Source organism: Aquarana catesbeiana, linkage group LG03 (genome assembly GCF_042186555.1).
Source record: "Aquarana catesbeiana isolate 2022-GZ linkage group LG03, ASM4218655v1, whole genome shotgun sequence".
NCBI classification, from domain to species: Eukaryota; Metazoa; Chordata; class Amphibia; order Anura; family Ranidae; genus Aquarana; species Aquarana catesbeiana.
The window spans coordinates 727,783,175-727,805,288 of record NC_133326.1 but is presented as its reverse complement, the minus strand read 5'-3'; the positions used below and the strand labels follow the sequence as shown (position 1 = coordinate 727,805,288).

The 22,114-nt window shown below is 45.6% G+C and overlaps 1 protein-coding gene across 1 annotated transcript; it reads left to right on the top strand.

Moving 5' to 3' along the window:
- Window positions 1–1,361: 1,361 nt before the first annotated feature.
- LOC141133774 (C-reactive protein-like) lies at window positions 1,362–21,368 on the top strand. Its single transcript, XM_073623331.1, has 3 exons — window positions 1,362–1,460; window positions 4,668–4,729; window positions 17,578–21,368. The coding sequence occupies exons 2-3, from the start codon at window positions 4,672–4,674 to the stop codon at window positions 18,204–18,206; spliced, it is 687 nt and encodes a 228-aa protein (XP_073479432.1). The 5' UTR covers window positions 1,362–1,460; window positions 4,668–4,671; the 3' UTR covers window positions 18,207–21,368.
- Window positions 21,369–22,114: the final 746 nt, after the last annotated feature.

Below are 22,114 nucleotides of genomic sequence, written 5' to 3'. Positions count from 1 at the left end.
CCCAACACCTCTCTATAGACCTTCTGCTGCCTGCCCACACATTGCACTCCTCTCCCCAACACCTCTCTATAGACCCTCTACTGCCTGCCCACATATTGCACCCCTCTCCCCAACACCTCTCTATAGACCTTCTGCTGCCTGTCCACACATTGCACCCCTCTCCCCAACACCTCTCTATAGACCTTCTGCTGCCTGTCCACACATTGCACCCCTCTCCCCAACACCTCTCTATAGATCTTCTGCTGCCTGCTCACACATTGCACCCCTCTCCCCAACACCTCTCTATAGACCCTCTACTGCCTGCCCACATATTGCACCCCTCTCCCCAACACCTCTCTATAGACCTTCTGCTGCCTGTCCACACATTGCACCCCTCTCCCCAACACCTCTCTATAGACCTTCTGCTGCCTGTCCACACATTGCACCCCTCTCCCCAACACCTCTCTATAGATCTTCTGCTGCCTGTCCACACATTGCACCCCTCTCCCCAACACCTCTCTATAGATCTTCTGCTGCCTGCTCACACATTGCACCCCTCTCCCCAACACCTCTCTATAGATCTTCTGCTGCCTGCTCACACATTGCACCCCTCTCCCCAACACCTCTCTATAGACCCTCTACTGCCTGCCCACATATTGCACCCCTCTCCCCAACACCTCTCTATAGACCTTCTGCTGCCTGTCCACACATTGCACCCCTCTCCCCAACACCTCTCTATAGACCTTCTGCTGCCTGTCCACACATTGCACCCCTCTCCCCAACACCTCTCTATAGATCTTCTGCTGCCTGTCCACACATTGCACCCCTCTCCCCAACACCTCTCTATAGATCTTCTGCTGCCTGCTCACACATTGCACCCCTCTCCCCAACACCTCTCTATAGACCTTCTGCTGCCTGCCCACACATTGCACCCCTCTCCCCAATACTTCTCTATAGACCCTCTACTGCCTACCTACACATTGCACCCCTCTTCTCAACACCTCTCTATAGACCTTATACTGCCTGCCCACACATTGCACTCTTCTCTCCAACACCTCTCTATAGATCTTCTGCTGCCTGTCCACACATTGCACTCTTCTCCCCAACATCTCTCTATAGACCTTCTGCTATCTTTCACATACTGTGCTATTGCCCGGATTGTGCTGTGTCCCTGTGAGGAATGTTTGCCAGTGTGTGAGCCCCTCCACTAGGGGGAATCCTTCATCGGGGGTTGGGTAGGTCATTGTTCATATATCCTGTTATTGATTAGAGGGAATCAATCATTTCATCAGGATATGTGCACAGTGACCTTACAGGCCTCCTCCCTCTGACAGTTAGGGCCAGGACTGTATTCCATAGATAGGGCGTTCCTTCCCAGGAGGAGGCTTCCATTGTAACCCTTTAGAAGTAGACGTGTATTGGATCTTCTCCCGGCTCTCCTTCACTTCTGGCTGCTCTGAGTCCCAGGTGGAGTACTCTGGGTAAGAATTTACTTTACACTCATATTTCATCTTGTATTGACATTGTATCCATTTATATGTATTTTATTGTCAATTATTATTATTATTATTATTACTATTATTATTATTATTATTATTATATCAATGTATAATTTTTTAGCTTCTGAAATGTTATGCTAACTATGATTATACTGCATTCTTAGTTGCAGTCTACTATGATTGAAGGGTCAGTTCTCTCATTAGTGCCATATTAGTTGTAGGTGGAGTTTAGTGAACTGATTCATCCCCTAATCTTACATGGTTCACATACTCCATAAGAAAGATCCCTCTGCTGTAAATTCTGAACCAGCTCCGTTCCACTTAGGAATTTTGGGTGTTCTTGCCTATATTTCTGTGTTCAAATTCTTCCTGTTACAATTTCCATAATAAAATAAAGAAAAATCCAGCAAGGGGCGATGGGAACTTTTCATAATGGACACAGCAGGTGTACAGATCCGGGAACTCAGCACAGGGATGGTGGGAACCCCTCATAATGGGCACAGCAAGTGTACAGACCCGGGAACTCAGCACAGGGATGGTGGGAACCCCTCATAATGGGCACAGCAAGTGTACAGACCTGGAAACTCAGCACAGGGATGGTGGGAACCCCTCATAATGGGCACAGCAGGTGTACAGACCCGAGAACTCAGCACAGGGATGGTGGGAACCCCTCATAATGGGCACAGCAGGTGTACAGACCTGGGAACTCAGCACAGGGATGGTGGGAACTCCTCATAATGGGCACAACAGGTGTACAGACCTGGGAACTCAGCACAGGGATGGTGGTAACCCCTCATAATGGGCACAACAGGTGTACAGACCTGGGAACTCAGCACAGGGATGATGGGAACCCCTCATAATGGGCACAACAGGTGTACAGACCCAGAAACTCAGCACAGTGATGGTGGGAGCCCCTTATAATGGGCACAGCAGGTGTACAGACCCAGGAACTCAGTACAGGATTGGCAGGAACATCTCATAATGGACACAGCAGGAGTTTAGACCCAGGAACTCAGCAAAGGGATGGTGGGAGCCCCTTATAATGGGCACAGCAGATTTACAGACCCGGCGACTCAGCACAGGGATACATATAAATGTGATTTATAAATATGTTTTTATGAGCAGGTGTAGACATAAGTGTGAACTGACATTTCTGGCTGGTAGCCTCATGGTGGGAGGTCAGTTCTCCTACATTCAATAACATCCTGTATATACATCAGCACTAAGCAGGAACAGTATGGAAGCTCAGAAATGGAGCATCTCCTCCCAAAACCCAAGTTCAATCGTACACCGGACTCTACTGGCCTTATACATTTTATTTCTGGCAGAGCAGAATCTGCTGATTTCAAACGTTAAGCTCAGGAACCATTAAAGTCTTCTGCACCCTTAAAAAACACTCTCATGTCAACTTCCTCCTTGGTTTCAATGCATTTTGCCAAAATGGAACAAATTCTTGGAAATAAAGACTCTCCGTTTTTGCCCATCCCTTCCCCAGACCAAGGTACATGACGTTTCTCGGCATCCTCTATGTGTAATCCGTGGGGAAGTGCAGAGCGGCGGCAGTAAACACTCAGAGTCCATTTGCAGGAACAGAACTGTATTAAAGTTAAAATGCAGTAAGGCACAACACTGGGTGCAATCACACAATGTTGTAACAAAGGGTCAACAGTGGGTCTTGGGCGCACCAACAGCATCTGTCTTGAGGGCGGAATGCGGCCTAGCTGCTCTGTACCCAAATATGGAGGTTTTCCAGGAAAGATAGCACTTGCCCAACTCATCTGGAACCTCTTCCTGCCGCTAGTACTGTTCCTGACAAACGGGTGACCTGTCCCTACACTACCCACACACTAAATGCTCACAAATCCTGTAAACCAGGATCTTAACCACTTGCCGCCCGCCAAATAGCAAAATGAGGTCGGCAAAGTGGTTACTATATCCTGACTGGACGTCAGTCTGACACACCACAACTCCGATCTAGGTAAAGAGTCTCTGACAGAGACTCTTTACCATGTGATCAGCCGTGTCCAATCACGGCTGATCACGATGTAAACAGGAAGAGCCGTTGATCGGCTTTTCCTCACTCGCGTCTGACAGACGCGAGTAGAGGAGAGACAATCGGCTGCTCTCCTGACAGGGGGGGTCTGTGCTTATTGTTTATCAGCGCTACCCCCCCCTTGGATGCCCCCCCAGGACCACCAGGATGCCGCCAGGACCACCAGGGATGGCCACTACACTGGACCACCAGGTATGCCACCCTAGACCACCAAGGAAATGCCAATCAGTGCCCAGGCAGCTGCCAATCGGTGCCAATGAAAAATGCCTGCCAGTGCCACCAGCAATGCCTATCAGTGAAATCCAGTGCCAGTGCCAGCCATCAGTGCCCATCAATGCCCATCGGTGCCACTTTTCAGTGCCCATCAGTGCCGCCTATCAGTGTCCATCAGTGCCGTCTATCAGTGCCACCCATAAGTACCCATCAGTGCAGCCTTCCAGTGCCCATCAGTGTCACCTATCAGTGCCCACCAGTGCCACCTATGAGTGCCCATCAGTGCCGCTTATCAATGCCCATCAGTGCTGCATATCAGTGCCACCTATCACTGCTGCCTATCAGTGCCACCTCATCAGTGCCATCTTATTAGTGCCACCTCATCGGTGCCTCCTTATCAGTGCCCATCAGTGCAGCTTATCAGTGCCCATTAGTGAAGGGGAAAACTTACTTATTTACAAAATTTTATAACGCCAAAATAAAAAAAAAAAAAAAAAAAAATTGGTCTTTTTTAATTCATTTAGCAAAAAATAAAAAGAGGTGATAAAATACCACCAAAAGAAATCTCTATTTGTGAGAACAAAATTATAAAAATTTAGTTTGGGTACAGTGTAGCATAACCGTGCAATTGTCATTTAAAAAGTGACAGCACTAAAAGCTGAAAATTGGCCTGCAAAAGTGCCCAGTATTGAAGTGGTTAAATAGACTCTGCCTGGCACCAGCCTCCAATCAGATAGCTTCCCCAGTGACCCAGAAAACCATAGAGTAACCATGTTCTCCTTGACTTCCTCTCCCCCTGCAATGCCGCTGCAGTTGAGCGCCACCTGCAGTGAAGAAAGTAGACTACACTTGCTTACAATTCTAATGTGTTGTTTAATTGAGACATGGGCCATTCCATCTAATGGTTGGTTTGTGTTATTTAGGGAGATGGCGCTGTGTGTGATGATATTCCTGCTGGTGATCCCGGCATCTCTAGCACAGGAAGGTAAGTGATGGAAAACAGATAATGACTCCTGCGCACAAGTGGTCGACCCAATATAAAGGGGATACACTGGCCTTGCTGCCCTCAAGGATGGGGATTCCTAGCAAACAAAGAAATAAAAAGAGAGAAGGGCGCACCAGCCATGTGCATTATCTTTTGTAAAACATTTATTAAGTAAAATGATAAAGGAAATTACTCACAAGCAGTAAAGAATCATGTGCCATAAACCTTGGACATCAACTTGCAATAAGTGGTATAAATGATGAACAAAGCCTTCCAAAGGTGTTTCCGAGGAATATATAACACTGCTCGCTTACGCGTTTCGAAGGGCTCATCCCTTCTTCATCAGAGCTCAGCTGCTCATGATTCTTTACTGCTTGTGAGTAATTTCCTTTATCATTTTACTTAATAAATGTTTTACAAAAGATAATGCACATGGCTGGTGCGCCCTTCTCTCTTTTTATTTCTAGGTAAGTGATGGAGCCTGCACACACTTACTGAATCAGTGAATCAGTGAATCTTCCGTCTGGTTTTTCTCTAATTGGATGTAAGATTGAGTCACCTCACCAAGAACTAATCATCCAGATACAAATTTATTTCATTATAAAACCTGGTGAAGATAGGATTTTGCCCCTTGCAATGGATATTGGCAAAGCTGCTGGTGGTCTCCACCAGCGGTGCATGTGACATGAGGACAACACAAAAGCACAAATGGGTTACAGTTGTCACTTTATCACCAACCATCATGGTCATGGCAGATTTAAACATTGACTGCCATTATTATGGCACATATCCCCATTGACCTCCAATGTAACAGCACAATTCACCACCAACTGCCAATTAGGGTTTTTGAAGCATTTCATCGGCCTGGCCAGTAGAAAAGAAAGTAGGAAAGAAATCATCAAGATCAATATTTTTAGTAAAAGAGGTGGCCACCTTACCACAATGTTACATTGGAGGTCAATGATGATGTGTGCCATACTAATGGCAGTCAATGTTTAAATCTGCCATGACCATGAGTTGGAGCTCTGGGGGTGGGGGTTTAGGAGGAGAAAGGAGGAGAATATGGAGTGCAGTGTGAATACTGTGAGGTTGGTGCACTGGGGGTGGAGGTTTAGGAGGAGAGCAGAGAGGTGGTATGGAGGACTTTGTATATTGTAAATTTAGATAAAGGACCTCTGCGCTATTATGCCCTGTACACACGGTCGAATTTTCCGATGGAAAATGTGTGATAGGACCTTGTTGTCGGAAATTCCGACCATGTGTGGGCTCCATCACACATTTTCCATCGGAATTTCTGACACACAAAGTTTGAGAGCTTGCTATAAAATTTTCCGACAACAAAATCCGTTGTCGGAAATTCCGATCATGTGTACACAAATCCGACGGACAAAGTGCCACGCATGCTCAGAATAAATAAAGAGATGAAAGCTATTGGCTACTGCCCCGTTTATAGTCCCGACGTACGTGTTTTACGTCACCGCGTTCAGAACGATCAGATTTTACGACAACTTTGTGTGACCGTGTGCATGCAAGACAAGTTTGAGCCAACATCCGTCGGAAAAAATCCTAGGATTTTGTTGTCGGAATGTCCGATCAATGTCCGACCGTGTGTACGGGGCATTAGAGTGAACTACAAAAATAAATCAATATATAAAATCAGAGGAGTAGAAATGCTGCAAAATCCAACGGTGATCACTAATCACCTAGTGTAAATGAAGTGTATATAATTAATTATATGTGATCTTGCGCATACACCTCAATATCAATAACTAGCTAAGAGGAAGTGCTAATGATAATGGTGATGAAAAATATTTAAAAAATGTATAAAACAAGCCACGTGTATGTGGGAAAAAACAGGCTGATATAAAACTTCAATGTGCAAAAAGTTCAGGAATCTTCACCATCAGATAGACAAAAACATATCATGTTGACTGTGATTCAAATGGTAACAACACCCCTTCAATGTGCTCTCAATGCTCTTACCTCGAGGGCATAGATAAATGCCTTAGTCCATTGCTAGGACGAACACCTCAATAAAGGGACCCAGACTCAGTCAGGATAGGGGATGGGTACTTGATGGAAAAGGCATCAGTCACCTCCAACCCGGTATCCGGGTCCACATGGAAAGAAATAGCCTCCAATAGTGTATTACCACAAAAACCCAGTTTATTAAGAAATAAAATTAAAATGTGCTTACATCAAAAAGATGGAGGATAAGCCAAACAAAGACCAAAAACTGCGTTTTTCCGCCACCTCATACGTCACTTCCGGTCCGCGGTAACAACTTGCGGTTTGCGGTAAACGACTTCCGGTTACGTTATTGTGTCCTACGCGTTACGTCACACCCTCGTGACTTGCTCAGGGAACCGGATGGGATGAAAGAGCCATCCATTTATATCAATTAGGCAGGAAGTGACAAAACCGCCGTTTTGTTGAAGACCAAAAGTTGGATTAGCAACTACCGAAAACGGCCATTTCCTTTCTTTACATTAATAAAAAATAGATGCAAAACATCTATTAAAAACAATGGGCATTTAATAAAAATAAAATAAAAATGAGTCACTTGGATATCATGATATAAATATTCCAGGTAAAAAACTGTGGATCTCTTGCATCAGATAGACATTCCAGACACTGCCATCTTGTGGAAATTCGGAGGAATTAGTTCTCCAACATACAGAGATAGACTTTATTATTATTATTATTATTATTATTCAGGATTTATATAGCGCCAACAGTTTACGCAGCGCTTTACAATATAAAAGGGAGACAATACAGTTATAATACAATACAATACAATAGGATTAAGAGGGCCCTGCTCAGAAGAGCTTACAATCTAATAGGGTGGGGCAGGTGGTACAAAAGGTTGTAACTGTGGGGAATGAGCTGGTGGAAGTGGTAGGAGATTAGTTAGAGACATTATAGGCTTTCCTGAAGAGATGAGTTTTCAGGGATTGCCTGAAGGTAGCAAGAGTAGGGGATAGCCGGATAGATGGAGGTAGCGAGTTCCAGAGGATGGGAGAGGCTCTGGAGAAATCCTGGAGACGAGCATGGGAGGAGGAGATGAGAGAGCTTGAAAGCAGGAGGTCTTGAGAAGAGCAGAGAGGTCGATTTGGGCGATATTTGGAGACAAGATTAGTGATGTAGCTTGGGGCAGAGTTGTGAATGGCTTTGTATGTTATGGTTAGAATTTTGAATTTAATTCGCTGGGTGATTGGGAGCCAGTGTAGGGATTGAAGTAGAGGGTTGGCAGACACTGAGCGGTTGGTAAGGTGGATAAGTCTGGCAGCAGCATTCATGATAGACTGAAGAGGGGATAGCCTATGGAGCGGTAAGCCAATGAGAAGGGAGTTGCAATAGTCAAGGCGAGAGATAACAAGGGAGTGAATGAGGAGCTTGGTGGTTTCATTTGTTAAAAAAGGGCGAATTTTAGAGATGTTACGGAGGTGAATTCTACAAACTTTTGACAACGATTGGATTTGAGGCTGAAATGACAAGTCAGAGTCTAGGATTACACCTAGTACCCTGGCGTGAGGGGAGGGACTGATGGTTGCATTGTTGATTTTGATGGAAAAGTCATGGAGGGGGGCACGGGCGGGGGGGAATATTAATAGCTCAGTTTTAGAGAGATTTAGTTTAAGGAAGTGGTGCGACATCCATGCTGATATGTCAGTTAGTAAGTTAGTAATGCGAGAGGAGACTGAAGGAGTGAGGTGAGGAGTAGACAGATAGATTTGGGTGTCATCAGCGTATAAATGGTATTGGAAGCCGTGGGCAGTTATTAAGTGACCAAGGGAGGAGGTGTAGATAGAGAAGAGAAGGGGTCCAAGAACCGAGCCTTGGGGGACCCCCACAGAAAGGGGCAATGGAGAGGAGGAGACAGAGTTGTAGGTGACACTGAAGGAGCGCTGTGATAAATAGCCAGAGAACCAGGATAGAGCAGAATCTCGGAGGCCAAGGGAATGTAGTTTATTGAGAAGGAGCAGGTGGTCAACAGTATCAAAGGCCGCAGAGAGGTCAAGTAGTAGGAGTATGGAGTACTGGCTGTTGGTTTTAGCAGTTAGTAAATCGTTAGTGAGTTTTAGTAAGGTAGTTTCTGTGGAGTGCTGCGAGCGAAAGCCAGACTGTAAGGGGTCAAGAAGGTTATTTTTATTGAGGTAGGAGCTAAGACGGTTGTAGACTAAGCGTTCTAGAAGTTTAGAGGTGAATGGGAGTAATGAGATGGGTCTTAAGTTGTTCAGGTCGGTAGGGTCCAGTGAGGGCATTTTAAGAATGGGAGTGATCTGTGCATGTTTTAGAGGGGAGGGGAAAATGCCACTAGAAAGGGAGAGATTGAAGATGTGGGTGAGGGAGCATAGGATAGAAGAAGAGGGTGACCGTAGTAGTTGTGAGGGAACAGGATCCAAGGGACAATTGGTTAGGTGGGCATCCGAGAAAATTTTTGTAACCTCTTCCGTAGTAGCCAATTCAAAAGAGGAGAGTGTTGAATGTGCTGCTGGGCAAGGTATGATGGGTGGGGAAGACGTACGCACAGTGGAGATGTCCTCACGAATTGCATCGATCTTGTCTTTGAAGTGATTGGCAATCTCTTGGTCAGTGAGTGAGTTAGTGGGTAGAGGGGGTGGTGGACGAAGCAGAGAGTTAAAGGTTGAGAAGAGCCGACGGGGACTGGATGACAAGGAATTAATAAGAGAGACAAAGTAGGCTTGTTTGGCAGCATGGAGGCATGAATTGTATTTTAGAAGGGCAGATTTATATAGGGTGAAGTCTTGCAGGCATTTGGTTTTACGCCACAGTCGTTCAAGAGCACGGCAATGTCTCTTGAGATTTCTAGTGTTGTCAGTTTGCCAGGGTTGTAACGGTTGGGGCCTAATTCTGCGTGTGGTTAGAGGAGCAAGTGCATCTAGTGATGATGGGAGTGAACTGTTGTAGACAGAAGTGGCCACGTCAGGACAGGACAGGGGAGAGATTATGTCATATAGGTGGTCAGTAGCAGAATAGAGAAGAGAAGGGTTAAAGTGGCGAAGGTTTCTACAAGTAATTGTTTGCTGCTTGGAGGGATGGGTGGTTGGAGGCAAGGATACAGTGAAAGTAATGAGGTTGTGATCAGATAGAGGAAAGGGGGTGTTGGTGAGGTTGCCAGGGTTGCAGAGATGGGAGAATACAAGGTCAAGGGTATTACCATTGGAGTGAGTGGAAGTATGTGTCCATTGGGTTAGGTCAAAAGATGAGGTTAAGTTGAGAAGTTTAGCTGTAGTTGGGCTGTTAACATTGACAGGAATGTTAAAGTCACCAAGAATAATGGTGGGTATTTACTGATTGGATTCATGCCATCTTGTGGACATTGAAAGGAATGACTTCAGAAAATATATACAGTATACACTCTAACGGATAAAATAAATTGTATTCCAGGCATTTCAGACACTACCTACCTGTGGAAATGCGCAGGAATTGGTTCTCCAACATAAAAAAGGATTTACTAATTGAATTCATGCCATCTTGTGGACATTGGAAGGAATGACTTCAAAAATATATATATACACTTTAACTGATAAGATATATATGAAAATATATATAAAAAATATAAAAATACATTCTATAAATATAGAATGTATAAGCCGATACTTCTATACAATTGTCGCCAGCCTAATCAAAACATAAAAAATATGAGTAAAGAATAGGAATAAAAATAAAAAAATTGCATACTGCACACCGGAAATCAAAAATGAGGTTCACAATAATAAACTAGTAATCACTTATAAAACAATTCAAGTCAAAATCGATGTTTAACCCATCAGGTACCAATGTTTTCATTTTATAGATCCACTTAGATTCTTTTTGACTGACGGTTCTGACTTTGCCCTTTTGATTCTCCCTGCATACTGCAATTTACACGCAAAGGGAAAGTCAGAACCATCAGTCAAAAAGAATCTAAGTGGTTCTATAAAATGAAAACGTTGGCTCCTGATGGCTTAAACATCGATTTTGACTTGAATTGTTTCATAAGTGATTACTAATTTATTATTTTGAACCTCATATTTGATTTCCGGTGTGCAGTATACACTTTTTTGATTTTTATTTCTATTCTTTACTCGTATTTTTTTACGTTTTGATTAGGCTGGCGACGATTGTATAGAGGTATCGGCTTATACATTCTATATTTATAGAATGTATTTTTATATGTTTTATATATATTTGTATATATATCTTATCGTTTAAAGTGTATATATATATATATATATTTGAAGTCATTCCTTCCAATGTCCAAAAGATGGCATGAATTCAATTAGTAAAGCCTTCTTTTTATGTTGGAGACCAATTCCTGCGCATTTCCACAAGTAGGTAGTTCCTGAAATGCCTGGAATACAATTTATTTTATCCGTTAGAGTGTATATATAGTTTCTGAAGTCATTCCTTTCAATGTCCACAAGATGGCATGAATTCCATAAGTAAAGTCTTTCTCTGTATGTTGGAGAATTAATTCCTCCGAATTTCCACAAGATGGCAGTGTCTGGAATGTCTATCTGATGCAAGAGATCCACAGTTTTTTTACCTGGAATATTTATATCATGATATCCAAGTGACCCATATTTATTATATTTTTATTAAATGCCTGTTGTTTTTAATATATGTTCTTAATAAATGTTTTGCATCTATTTTTTTATTAATGTAAAGAAAGGAAATGGCCGTTTTAGGTAGTTGCTAATCCAACCTTTGGTCTTCAACAAAATGGCGGTTTTGTCACTTCCTGCCTAATTGATATAAATGGATGGCTCTTTCATCCAATCCGGTTCCCTGAGGAAGTCACGAGGGTGTGACGTAACGCGTAGGATGCAATAACGTAACCGGAAGTCATTTACCGCGAACCGGAAGTTATTGCCGAGGACCGGAAGTGACGTATGAGGTGGTGGAAAAACACAGTTTTTGGTCTTTGTTTGTTTTTTCTATCTTTTTGATGTAAGCACATTTTTTATTTTATTTTTTAATAAACTGGGTTTTTGTGGTAATACACTATTGGAGGCTATTTCTTTACATGTGGATCCGGATACAGGGTTGGAGGTGACCGATGCCTTTTCCATCAAGTACCCATCCCCTATCCTGACTGAGTCTGGGTCCCTTTATTGAGGTGTTCGTCCTAGCAATGGACTAAGGCATTTATCTATGCCCTCGAGGTAAGAGCATTGAGAGCACATTGAAGGGGTGTTGTTACCATTTGAATCACAGTCAACATGATATGTTTTTGTCTATCTGATGGTGAAGATTCCTGAACTTTTTGCACATTGGAACTTTATTTTGAACTTTGGTATCTTATTTGATACACTTGTTGCAGCTTGCACATTTCTTTGAACATTTTTTGAACACTTTTGCCTTTTTATTGAATATTTCCTGCACATTGAAGCACTTTGTTATATTAGTTTGTCATTGGTGTGAAGTTTTATATCAGCCTGTTTTTTCCCACATACACGTGGCTTGTTTTATACATTTTTTAAATATTTTTCATCACCATTATCATTAGCACTTCCTCTTAGCTAGTTATTGATATTGAGGTGTATGCGCAAGATCACATATAATTATTTATATACACTTCAGTTTGTATATTGTGAGGCAGGAGCTGTGGGGGTGGAGATTCAGGAGGAGTATGGAGGACAGTTTGTATACTGTGAGACTGGAGCACTGGGGGTGGGGGTTTAGGAGGTGAACGTAGTGGTGGGGGTATGGAGGACAGTTTGTATACTGTGAGGCTGGAGATCTGGGGTTGGGGGTTTAGGAGGAGAAAAGAGGGAGGTATGGAGGACAGTTTTAATATTGGGAGGCTGGAGCTCTGGGGTTGGGGTTTAGAAGGAGAACAGAGAGAGGTATGGAGGACAGTTTTAATATTGGGAGGCTGGAGTTCTGGGGTTGGGGGTTTAGAAGGAGAACAGAGAGAGGTATGGAGGACAGTTTTAATATTGGGAGGCTGGAGCTCTGGGGTTGGGGGGTTAGAAGGAGAACAGACAGAGGTATGGAGGACAGTTTGTATACTGTGAGGCTGGAGCTCTGGGGTTGGGGGTTTAGGAGGAGACTGGAGGGGTGTATGGAGGAGAGTTTGTATACTGTGAGGCTGGAGCTCTGGGGTTGGGGTTTTAGGAGGAGAACAGAGGGAGGTATGAAGGACAGTTTTAATATTGGGAGGCTGGAGCTCTGGGGTTGGGGGTTTAGAAGGAGAACAGAGAGAGGTATGGAGGACAGTTTTAATATTTGGAGGCTGGAGCTCTGGGGTTGGGGGTTTAGAAGGAGAACAGAGAGAGGTATGGAGGACAGTTTTAATATTGGGAGGCTGGAGCTCTGGGGTTGGGGGGTTAGAAGGAGAACAGACAGAGGTATGGAGGACAGTTTGTATACTGTGAGGCTGGAGCTCTGGGGTTGGGGGTTTAGGAGGAGACTGGAGGGGTGTATGGAGGAGAGTTTGTATACTGTGAGGCTGGAGCTCTGGGGTTGGGGTTTTAGGAGGAGAACAGAGGGAGGTATGGAGGACAGTTTTAATATTGGGAGGCTGGATCTCTGGGATTGGGGGTTTAGAAGGAGAACAGAGAGAGGTATGGAGGACAGTTTTAATATTTGGAGGCTGGAGCTCTGGGGTTGGGGGTTTAGAAGGAGAACAGAGAGAGGTATGGAGGACAGTTTTAATATTGGGAGGCTGGAGCTCTGGGGTTGGGGGGTTAGAAGGAGAACAGACAGAGGTATGGAGGACAGTTTGTATACTGGAAGGCTGGAGCTCTGGGGTTGGGGGTTTAGGAGGAGACTGGAGGGGTGTATGGAGGAGAGTTTGTATACTGTGAGACTGGAGCTCTGGGGTTGGGGTTTTAGGAGGAGAACAGAGGGAGGTATGAAGGACAGTTTTAATATTGGGAGGCTGGAGCTCTGGGGTTGGGGGTTTAGAAGGAGAACAGAGAGAGGTATGGAGGACAGTTTTAATATTGGGAGGCTGGAGCTTTGGGGTTGGGGGTTTAGAAGGAGAACAGAGAGAGGTATGGAGGACAGTTTTAATATTGGGAAGCTGGAGCTCTGGCGTTGGGGGGTTAGAAGGAGAACAGACAGAGGTATGGAGGACAGTTTGTATACTGTAAGGCTGGAGCTCTGGGGTTGGGGGTTTGGGAGGAGACTGGAGGGGTGTATGGAGGAGAGTTTGTATACTGTGAGGCTGGAGCTCTGGGGTTGGGGGTTTAGAAGGAGAACAGAGAGAGGTATGGAGGACAGTTTTAATATTGGGAGGCTGGAGCTCTGGGGTTGGGGGTTTAGAAGGAGAACAGAGAGAGGTATGGAGGACAGTTTTAATATTGGGAGGCTCGAGCTCTGGCGTTGGGGGGTTAGAAGGAGAACAGACAGAGGTATGGAGGACAGTTTGTATACTGTAAGGCTGGAGATCTGGGGTTGGGGGTTTGGGAGGAGACTGGAGGGGTGTATGGAGGAGAGTTTGTATACTGTGAGGCTGGAGCTCTGGGGTTGGGGGTTTAAGAGGAGAACAGAGGAAGGTATGGAGGACAGTTTTAATATTGGGAGGCTGGAGCTCTGGGGTTGGGGGTTTAGAAGGAGAACAGAGAGAGGTATGGAGGACAGTTTGTATACTGGAAGGCTGGAGCTCTGGGGTTGGGGGTTTAGGAGGAGACTGGAGGGGTGTATGGAGGAGAGTTTGTATACTGTGAGGCTGGAGCTCTGGGGTTGGGGTTTTAGGAGGAGAACAGAGGGAGGTATGGAGGACAGTTTTAATATTGGGAGGCTGGATCTCTGGGATTGGGGGTTTAGAAGGAGAACAGAGAGAGGTATGGAGGACAGTTTTAATATTTGGAGGCTGGAGCTCTGGGGTTGAGGGTTTAGAAGGAGAACAGAGAGAGGTATGGAGGACAGTTTTAATATTGGGAGGCTGGAGCTCTGGGGTTGGGGGGTTAGAAGGAGAACAGACAGAGGTATGGAGGACAGTTTGTATACTGGAAGGCTGGAGCTCTGGGGTTGGGGGTTTAGGAGGAGACTGGAGGGGTGTATGGAGGAGAGTTTGTATACTGTGAGACTGGAGCTCTGGGGTTGGGGTTTTAGGAGGAGAACAGAGGGAGGTATGAAGGACAGTTTTAATATTGGGAGGCTGGAGCTCTGGGGTTGGGGGTTTAGAAGGAGAACAGAGAGAGGTATGGAGGACAGTTTTAATATTGGGAGGCTGGAGCTCTGGGGTTGGGGGTTTAGAAGGAGAACAGAGAGAGGTATGGAGGACAGTTTTAATATTGGGAGGCTGGAGCTCTGGCATTGGGGGGTTAGAAGGAGAACAGACAGAGGTATGGAGGACAGTTTGTATACTGTAAGGCTGGAGCTCTGGGGTTGGGGGTTTGGGAGGAGACTGGAGGGGTGTATGGAGGAGAGTTTGTATACTGTGAGGCTGGAGCTCTGGGGCTGGGGGTTTAGAAGGAGAACAGAGAGAGGTATGGAGGACAGTTTTAATATTGGGAGGCTCGAGCTCTGGCGTTGGGGGGTTAGAAGGAGAACAGACAGAGGTATGGAGGACAGTTTGTATACTGGAAGGCTGGAGCTCTGGGGTTGGGGGTTTGGGAGGAGACTGGAGGGGTGTATGGAGGAGAGTTTGTATACTGTGAGGCTGGAGCTCTGGGGTTGGGGTTTTAAGAGGAGAACAGAGGAAGGTATGGAGGACAGTTTTAATATTGGGAGGCTGGAGCTCTGGGGTTGGGGGTTTAGAAGGAGAACAGAGAGAGGTATGGAGGACAGTTTGTATACTGGAAGGCTGGAGCTCTGGGGTTGGGGGTTTAGGAGGAGACTGGAGGGGTGTATGGAGGACAGTTTGTATACTGTGAGACTGGAGCACTGGGGGTGGGGGTTTGGGAGGTGAACATAGTGGTGGGGGTATAGAGGACAGTTTGTATACTGGGAGGCTGGAGCTCTGGGGGTGGGGGCTTAGGAGGAGAATGGAGGGTAGGGTTGCCACCTCTCCGGGACTGACCCGGACAGTTCGGGTTTTGAATCATGCGTCCAGGTTTCAGACCACCTGAAACCCGGACACATTATTCAGACTGGACTATGACTTCCCAGCAGGATTGCTGGCTGCAGTTGTCAAAGCCGGGAGTTTCTGTTATGCCGCGTACACACGATCGTTTTTCTCGTCGGAAAAAGATATGACGGCTTTTCCGACGGGATTCCGCTCAAGTTTGCCTTGCATACACACAGTCACGCAAAAGTTTGATAAAATTACGACTGTCAAGAACACGGTGACGTACAACACTACGACGAGCCAAGAAAATGAAGTTCAATGCTTCCGAGCATGCGTCGAATTGTTTCCGAGCATGCTTAGGGATTTTGCGCGTCAGAATTGCCACAGATGATCGCATTTTCGGATAGGAACTTTTCCCGACCAAAAAATTGAGAGCATGCTCTCAATCTTTTGCTGGCTGGAATTTCGCCAGCAAAAGACCGATGGAGCATACACAAGGTCGCATTTACCGATGAAAAACTCTCATCGGTCTTTTGCGGGCCGAAATTCCGATCGTGTGTATGCGGCATTAGACTCTCTTTCACACTGTGCAAAGCCAGCAGTAAAAGTCCCTCCCCCCCGACACACACACACACTCACAGGCGGGAGAGGAGAGAGGGCGCAATCTGCTCCTCTCCCTCATCCCCACCCCTCTGTGTCTGCACACACTCACATCCCCGCTGCTGTGTCTCAGAAAAGGAAAGTGGGTGTGGGAAATTTGAAGCCCAGCAGCCACAGATACATCTGGAAGTGAGGTGTCAAGTGGTGAGTGAGCTCACCATCCATCCCTGTATATATTGTGAGTAAACTCTCCCCTCCATCCCCTTCTCTCTCCTGCCTCTGAGTAAGTACACTAAGGTAAATCAGGGTTCTCAGAGCACTCCTTACATCAAAGTTTCCCCTTTACACCAGAGGCCAGTGTTCCCCTTACATCAGAGTCCTCTCCGTACATCAGAGTTCTCAGTTTCCCCCCTTAAATCAGGGTTCCCAGAGCATCCCTTATGTCAGAGTCCCCAGAGTTCTCCCTTACATCAGAGTCTGCAGAGTCCCCCCCTTACAGCATAAGGGAACTCTGCGAGTTCAGATTTAAAAGGGGAACTCTGTGGACTCTGATGTAAGGGAGAACTCCGGGGGACATAAGGGATGCTCTGGGAACCCTGATTTCTATGAAAAAATTGCTGTGCACTGCTAAAGTGTTCGGGTTTGACTTGAAGAAAAGGTGGCAACCCTAATGGGAGGTATGGAGGATAGTTTGTATACTGTGAGGCTGGAACTCTAGGGGTGGGGGTTTAGGCAGGGAACAGATGGAGGTATAGAGGACAGTTTGTATACTAGGAGGCTGGAGTTTTGGCGGTGGGGGTTTAGGAGGAGAACGGAGGGCGGTATGGAGGACAGTTTGTATACTGGGAGGCTGGAGCTCTGGGGTTGGGGGTTTAGGAGGAGAACGGAGGGCGGTATGGAGGACAGTTTGTATGCTGGGAGGCTGGAGCTCTGGGGGTGGGGGTTTAGGAGGAGAACGGTGGGCGGTATGGAGGACAGTTTGTATACTGGGAGGCTTTAGCTCTGGGGTGGGGGCTTAGGAGGAGAACGGAGGGAGGTATGGAGGACAGTTTGTATGCTGGGAGGCTGGAGCTCTGGGGGTGGGGGTTTTGGCAGGAACTGATGGCGGTATGGAGGATAGTTTATATACTGGGAGGCTTTAGCTCTGGGGGTGGGGGTTTAGGAGGAGAACGGAGGGAGGTATGGAGGACAGTTTGCATACTGTGAGGCTATGAGATACTTAAATACTATTGCATTATATTTACAGCATGTCTACAGTTATCTTTTTTTTCTTTTTTAGACATGAATGATAAAGTCTTCCTCTTTCCCAAAGACAAACACACAGACCACGTGTCTTTAACATCAAATATTACGAAGCCATTGGAGAAATTCAGTGTTTGTCTATATTTTTTCAGAGATTTCCTACGCAACTTCAATCTCTTCTCTCTAGCCTCTCCCGGAACAGGCAACAAGTTTTATTTCTCTGATTCTTCCTCCTCCAACACTGTACACATGAACAAGGATTCCGCTCTTTTTAGGACAAATATGGAGCCTTATGAGTGGAAGCATACTTGTGTGACCTGGAACTCCGACACTGGAGTGGTCAAACTTTGGGTCAATGGAAAGCTCTACCCCAGGAGGGTCTGCATGAAAGGGGCTTCTATCCCGGCTGAAACTAGCATGGTTCTGGGACAGAAGCAGGATTCTTTTGAGCAAAGGCCTACTTCATATCCATTTGTTGGGGAAATGAGTGACGTCCACATGTGGGATTATGTCCTGACACCAGAAGAAATGCTGCAAGCCCTGAACAAAAATGCCCATGGGAATATCATTAACTGGAACTCTCTTCTCTATGAAATTAAAGGGGACATTCTTGTTCTGCCCAAGTCTAGGTGCTCATATCAAATCACCTCTAAATCTTGTAAATAAATTCCAACAACCCCTCCCCATTGGACCCTCCTCCCTTCCCTTTGTATTCCAGCTTTGGGCCCTTCCCTTTGTATTCCAGCTTTGGGCCCTTCCCTTTGTATTCCAGCTTTGGGCCCTTCCCTTTGTATTGCAGCTTTGGGCTTCTTTTGCATTGGGTTTTGTCCCTTGCTTGTCTTTCTACGTATTGCAGCTTCTTAAGAGTTATATCATCCTGAAAGAGAGGGAACCAGAATTAAAAGAGTGCCCCACAGAGAATTAATCTTTAGACAGTTCATGTGACGTGGTAGGTCTTCTTCATCTTAGCTATCCCAGCAGTGGGCAGTCCCGGAAAAGCAAAAAAGTGGCATCAGTGGGATGACCTCAGCGTCACTCCAGGCATCATAACTCTGTGAGTGCAGGGCGTTGTGGTGACGCCCCCTCCAGGGGCTGGGTCTCTGACACACTGCACTTACAGTATGTCCTCAGTTTTCAGGTTAAATGTTGCTCCTCAAGATGTCCTCAGAATACAGGTTGTTCTTAATACATTCAAGACCTTCACCAAAAAAAAAAAACTACATAGCCAGCTACCTGGGGCACCAGTAGATAAAAACAAACTGTGTAGCTTTGACCAAAGTTAAACAATGCCTTTGCTCTAGGTGTGGGCCATTTATGTACCTCCCGAAGCCTGGTGGGAAAGCTCCCAGAGTTGGCATAATCCCATCCTACCTTTGTAAAATTGCTGTTTGTATGAGAGCACTATACATTTACCTCTATATATATATCTCCTGAGGAAGCAGACCTGAGAAATGTGTTGAGAGATCCTCAAGGTGAAAACTGATGCCATACTCATTGGCTGCTCTGGTCTCCCTGCGGCAACGGTGCAGATGTAGACAACGGTTCAGATGTAGACAACGGTGCAGATGTAGACAACGGTGTAGATGTAGACACACAGACAGCCCCAAAATCAGATAAAATAGAGGAGAGCTGCGCTAATAACAATGTGTTTATTAACATTAGTAAAAACAATAGTCCATATAATTCAGTCCTCCAATAACATCACAGTGACTCCACACATTGAAAAGAGTGCCCGACCACCGTATTAAAGGCCTGCTTACCAGATAGCAAGCAAAAAGGGGCGTTTGGCTGTAACCCAGCCACGGCCTTTAGCTTGCAGTGATGACCACTGGACACACACAGGAACCGGACCTTGTGGCTGACAACCCCCTAAGCGTTTCACAAATTCGTAGCTGTACTTGAGGTGTACTCAGGATGGGCTCAGAAAAAAGAAAAACTGACCATAGCGTGATATCGTTTTAACCATTTAATAAAAAAGTTAGTAGTTCACTTACATATAAAAAGGCAGAAATTGCATAAAAACAACGGCCGGCAAACACAGGAGCCCATCCTCCTCTCGAACAGCGTGGTGACGTCAGCGCATGCCCTCCCAGATGCGTTTCGTCATAGGTGACGTTTTCAAAATCAGATGTCGCTAATAAAAGCCCCTTTAGCGCCCCTTACATTTTTCACAAAATTAACCCCTTCACTGCTGTCTGATCACAGCTTGCATGCAACAGTATCTGGCTGCTGACTGAAGCTACTAGAGTTTAGGGATTCACCTGGACAATCCGGGTTTTGAATTGTGTGCCCGGGTTTCAGACCACCTGAAACCCGAACACAATATTGAGAATGGACTGTGGCTCCCCAAGTAACCAATACCACAACCGCAGAGTGCATAGGTGTGCACATGGGCCCCACCCCCATACACAGACAGGAGAGGAGAGAGGGCTTGATCTGCTCCTCCTCCTCCTCCCACCCCTACACCTCTGTCTGCCCACCCACACTCCAATCCCTGGTGTGCTGTGCCTCAGGTAAGGGATGTGTGAGCTAGAAGTTTGAAGCTCAGCAACCAGCAGATACATTATGGATGAAAGGTACCAATGCCTGAGCCTCCATCCTCTGTGAGTGAGCTCACCATCCAATATCTGAAGTCTCCCCCCCCTCTCTTCTCTCTCCCGCCTCCAAGCGAGTGAGTACACTAAGGTAAGGGGGACTCAGAGGTAAGGGGTGGCCTGTGGACTCCGATGTAAGAGGGGCTTTGGGAACCCTGTTTTAAGGGGGGATGCTGGGAACTCTGATGCAAGTGGGAGGTTTGGTGAGCAGAAACCCCCTTTCATCAGAGTTCCCCTTTACACCAGCGTCCACAGCATTACCCCCTTAAAAATAAAATGTTGCCGTGCATGGCTAAAGTGTTCGGTGTTGAAGAAAAGGTGGCAACCCTACTAGAGCTCCACATGTAGGGTTGCAACCTCACCCCTTTAAATCCAAACACATATTAAATACACGGGTTCTGTGGATGATTAAGGTGGTAATTAAACTCACTTAGTGCCTGATCTGCATTAAATTAGCCTCAGAACCTGTGTAATTCATGCGTGTTCGGGTTTAAAGGGATGGAGGTGGCAACCCTAACCACATGTGACAGAAAACATATGACCTCCACTTACTCGAGTTGTGTTTATTGGTTAAATTTTGAGTAGAAGTCACATGTTTCTTGTCAAGAATGGAACTTCACTCTGCATCCAGATACTAGTCTTGACAACAACCCCCATGTCTCTCAGTGTTTTTCGTAGGAAGTCCATAGGCTTTCCTAGCTATAGCTCTCCCCCTACTGGCTGGGGGGGGGGGGGGTAGTGCAACATAACATCCAGCATGGCAGTAGAAATTTTCGAGAGTTCTCTGCAATCTTCCCTCACAAACTAGGTGAAGCATCTGCTATATAATATGTGCAGTCAGTGTCCTAGCAGTCAATTATACATAGGATGCCTCAAAGCATGCAGGCAGCACAGAACTTTATTATTCTCAGGCACACTGTAATACATGTTTATGTGTATTTTGTTTAATACCAATATTAAGAAGAAAAAAAATCTGTAAATCATCAGTTTATAAACCAAATAATTACAAGGTCAGCGCTGGGTTAACCCTGCATTTTTTTCTTTAGTTATGAACCTACAAGTGAACATTCAGCTTTATACACAATATTCAGTTTGTATTGACTTACTTCCGGTTAAAATAACATAGAATGTCTTCGGTATGATCTGTATTTCAGATATGCAATTGTATCCTGTTCTTGTTGATAACATGCCTGTAGGATGATACTTAGTCAATAAAGCTTTTGATGTTAACAAATGCATAAGAGTGAAGCAGAGTGCGAATGAAGCTGGGAAGAAATACAAGAGTGAATGGGTGGGAGCAAAGAGAGACCAATGGAGGCCTTCACTGGGGAAGATGGTTGCGTTGTATGTGCAAAATTTGTGAAAAAATGATTTCTCGGGACATTTCCCGGGAAACAATAAAATCGGAAAAAGAGTCTAAATCCCGGGAATGTCCCGGGAAATCCGGGACAGTTAGTAAGTATGCACACGGGTCACGAATTCTGTCAGCTCTGCAGGCATAGGTCCAGATGTGGCTAACCCCATGCCAGAAAAGGTTGTGTGTGAGAAAGGCCACCATCCCGCTGTCCACCCTTCAGCAGGAAAAGTTCACACATATGCCTTGCCTGGAACAAGTCCCCAACCTGATAGTGCAGAATTTCTCAATCAGGTACTCTGGATTAGAAGATGTTCTGAGGCAGGCCAGAAGAGTGTATAATGAATATCCATTTCAGGGGGGTCAAATCCAGCCAGTGTTCAGCAAGGTGAAATTCAGGCTCCATTCACACCTAATCGTGGGCACCCCAATCGCGTTGCAATTTTGCCACAATTGCCACATGGTAAATCACGCTGAAATCGCAATGCATGGCACTTATCGCTGAAAAAGGAACGTGCGCTTCTTTTGGGCAACAGCGTCACACATTGCAATTTGCTGCGCAATCTACCGGGTGACAATTGTGGCAAAATTACGGCGCATTTGGGGTGCCGTTAGAAGTAATGGCA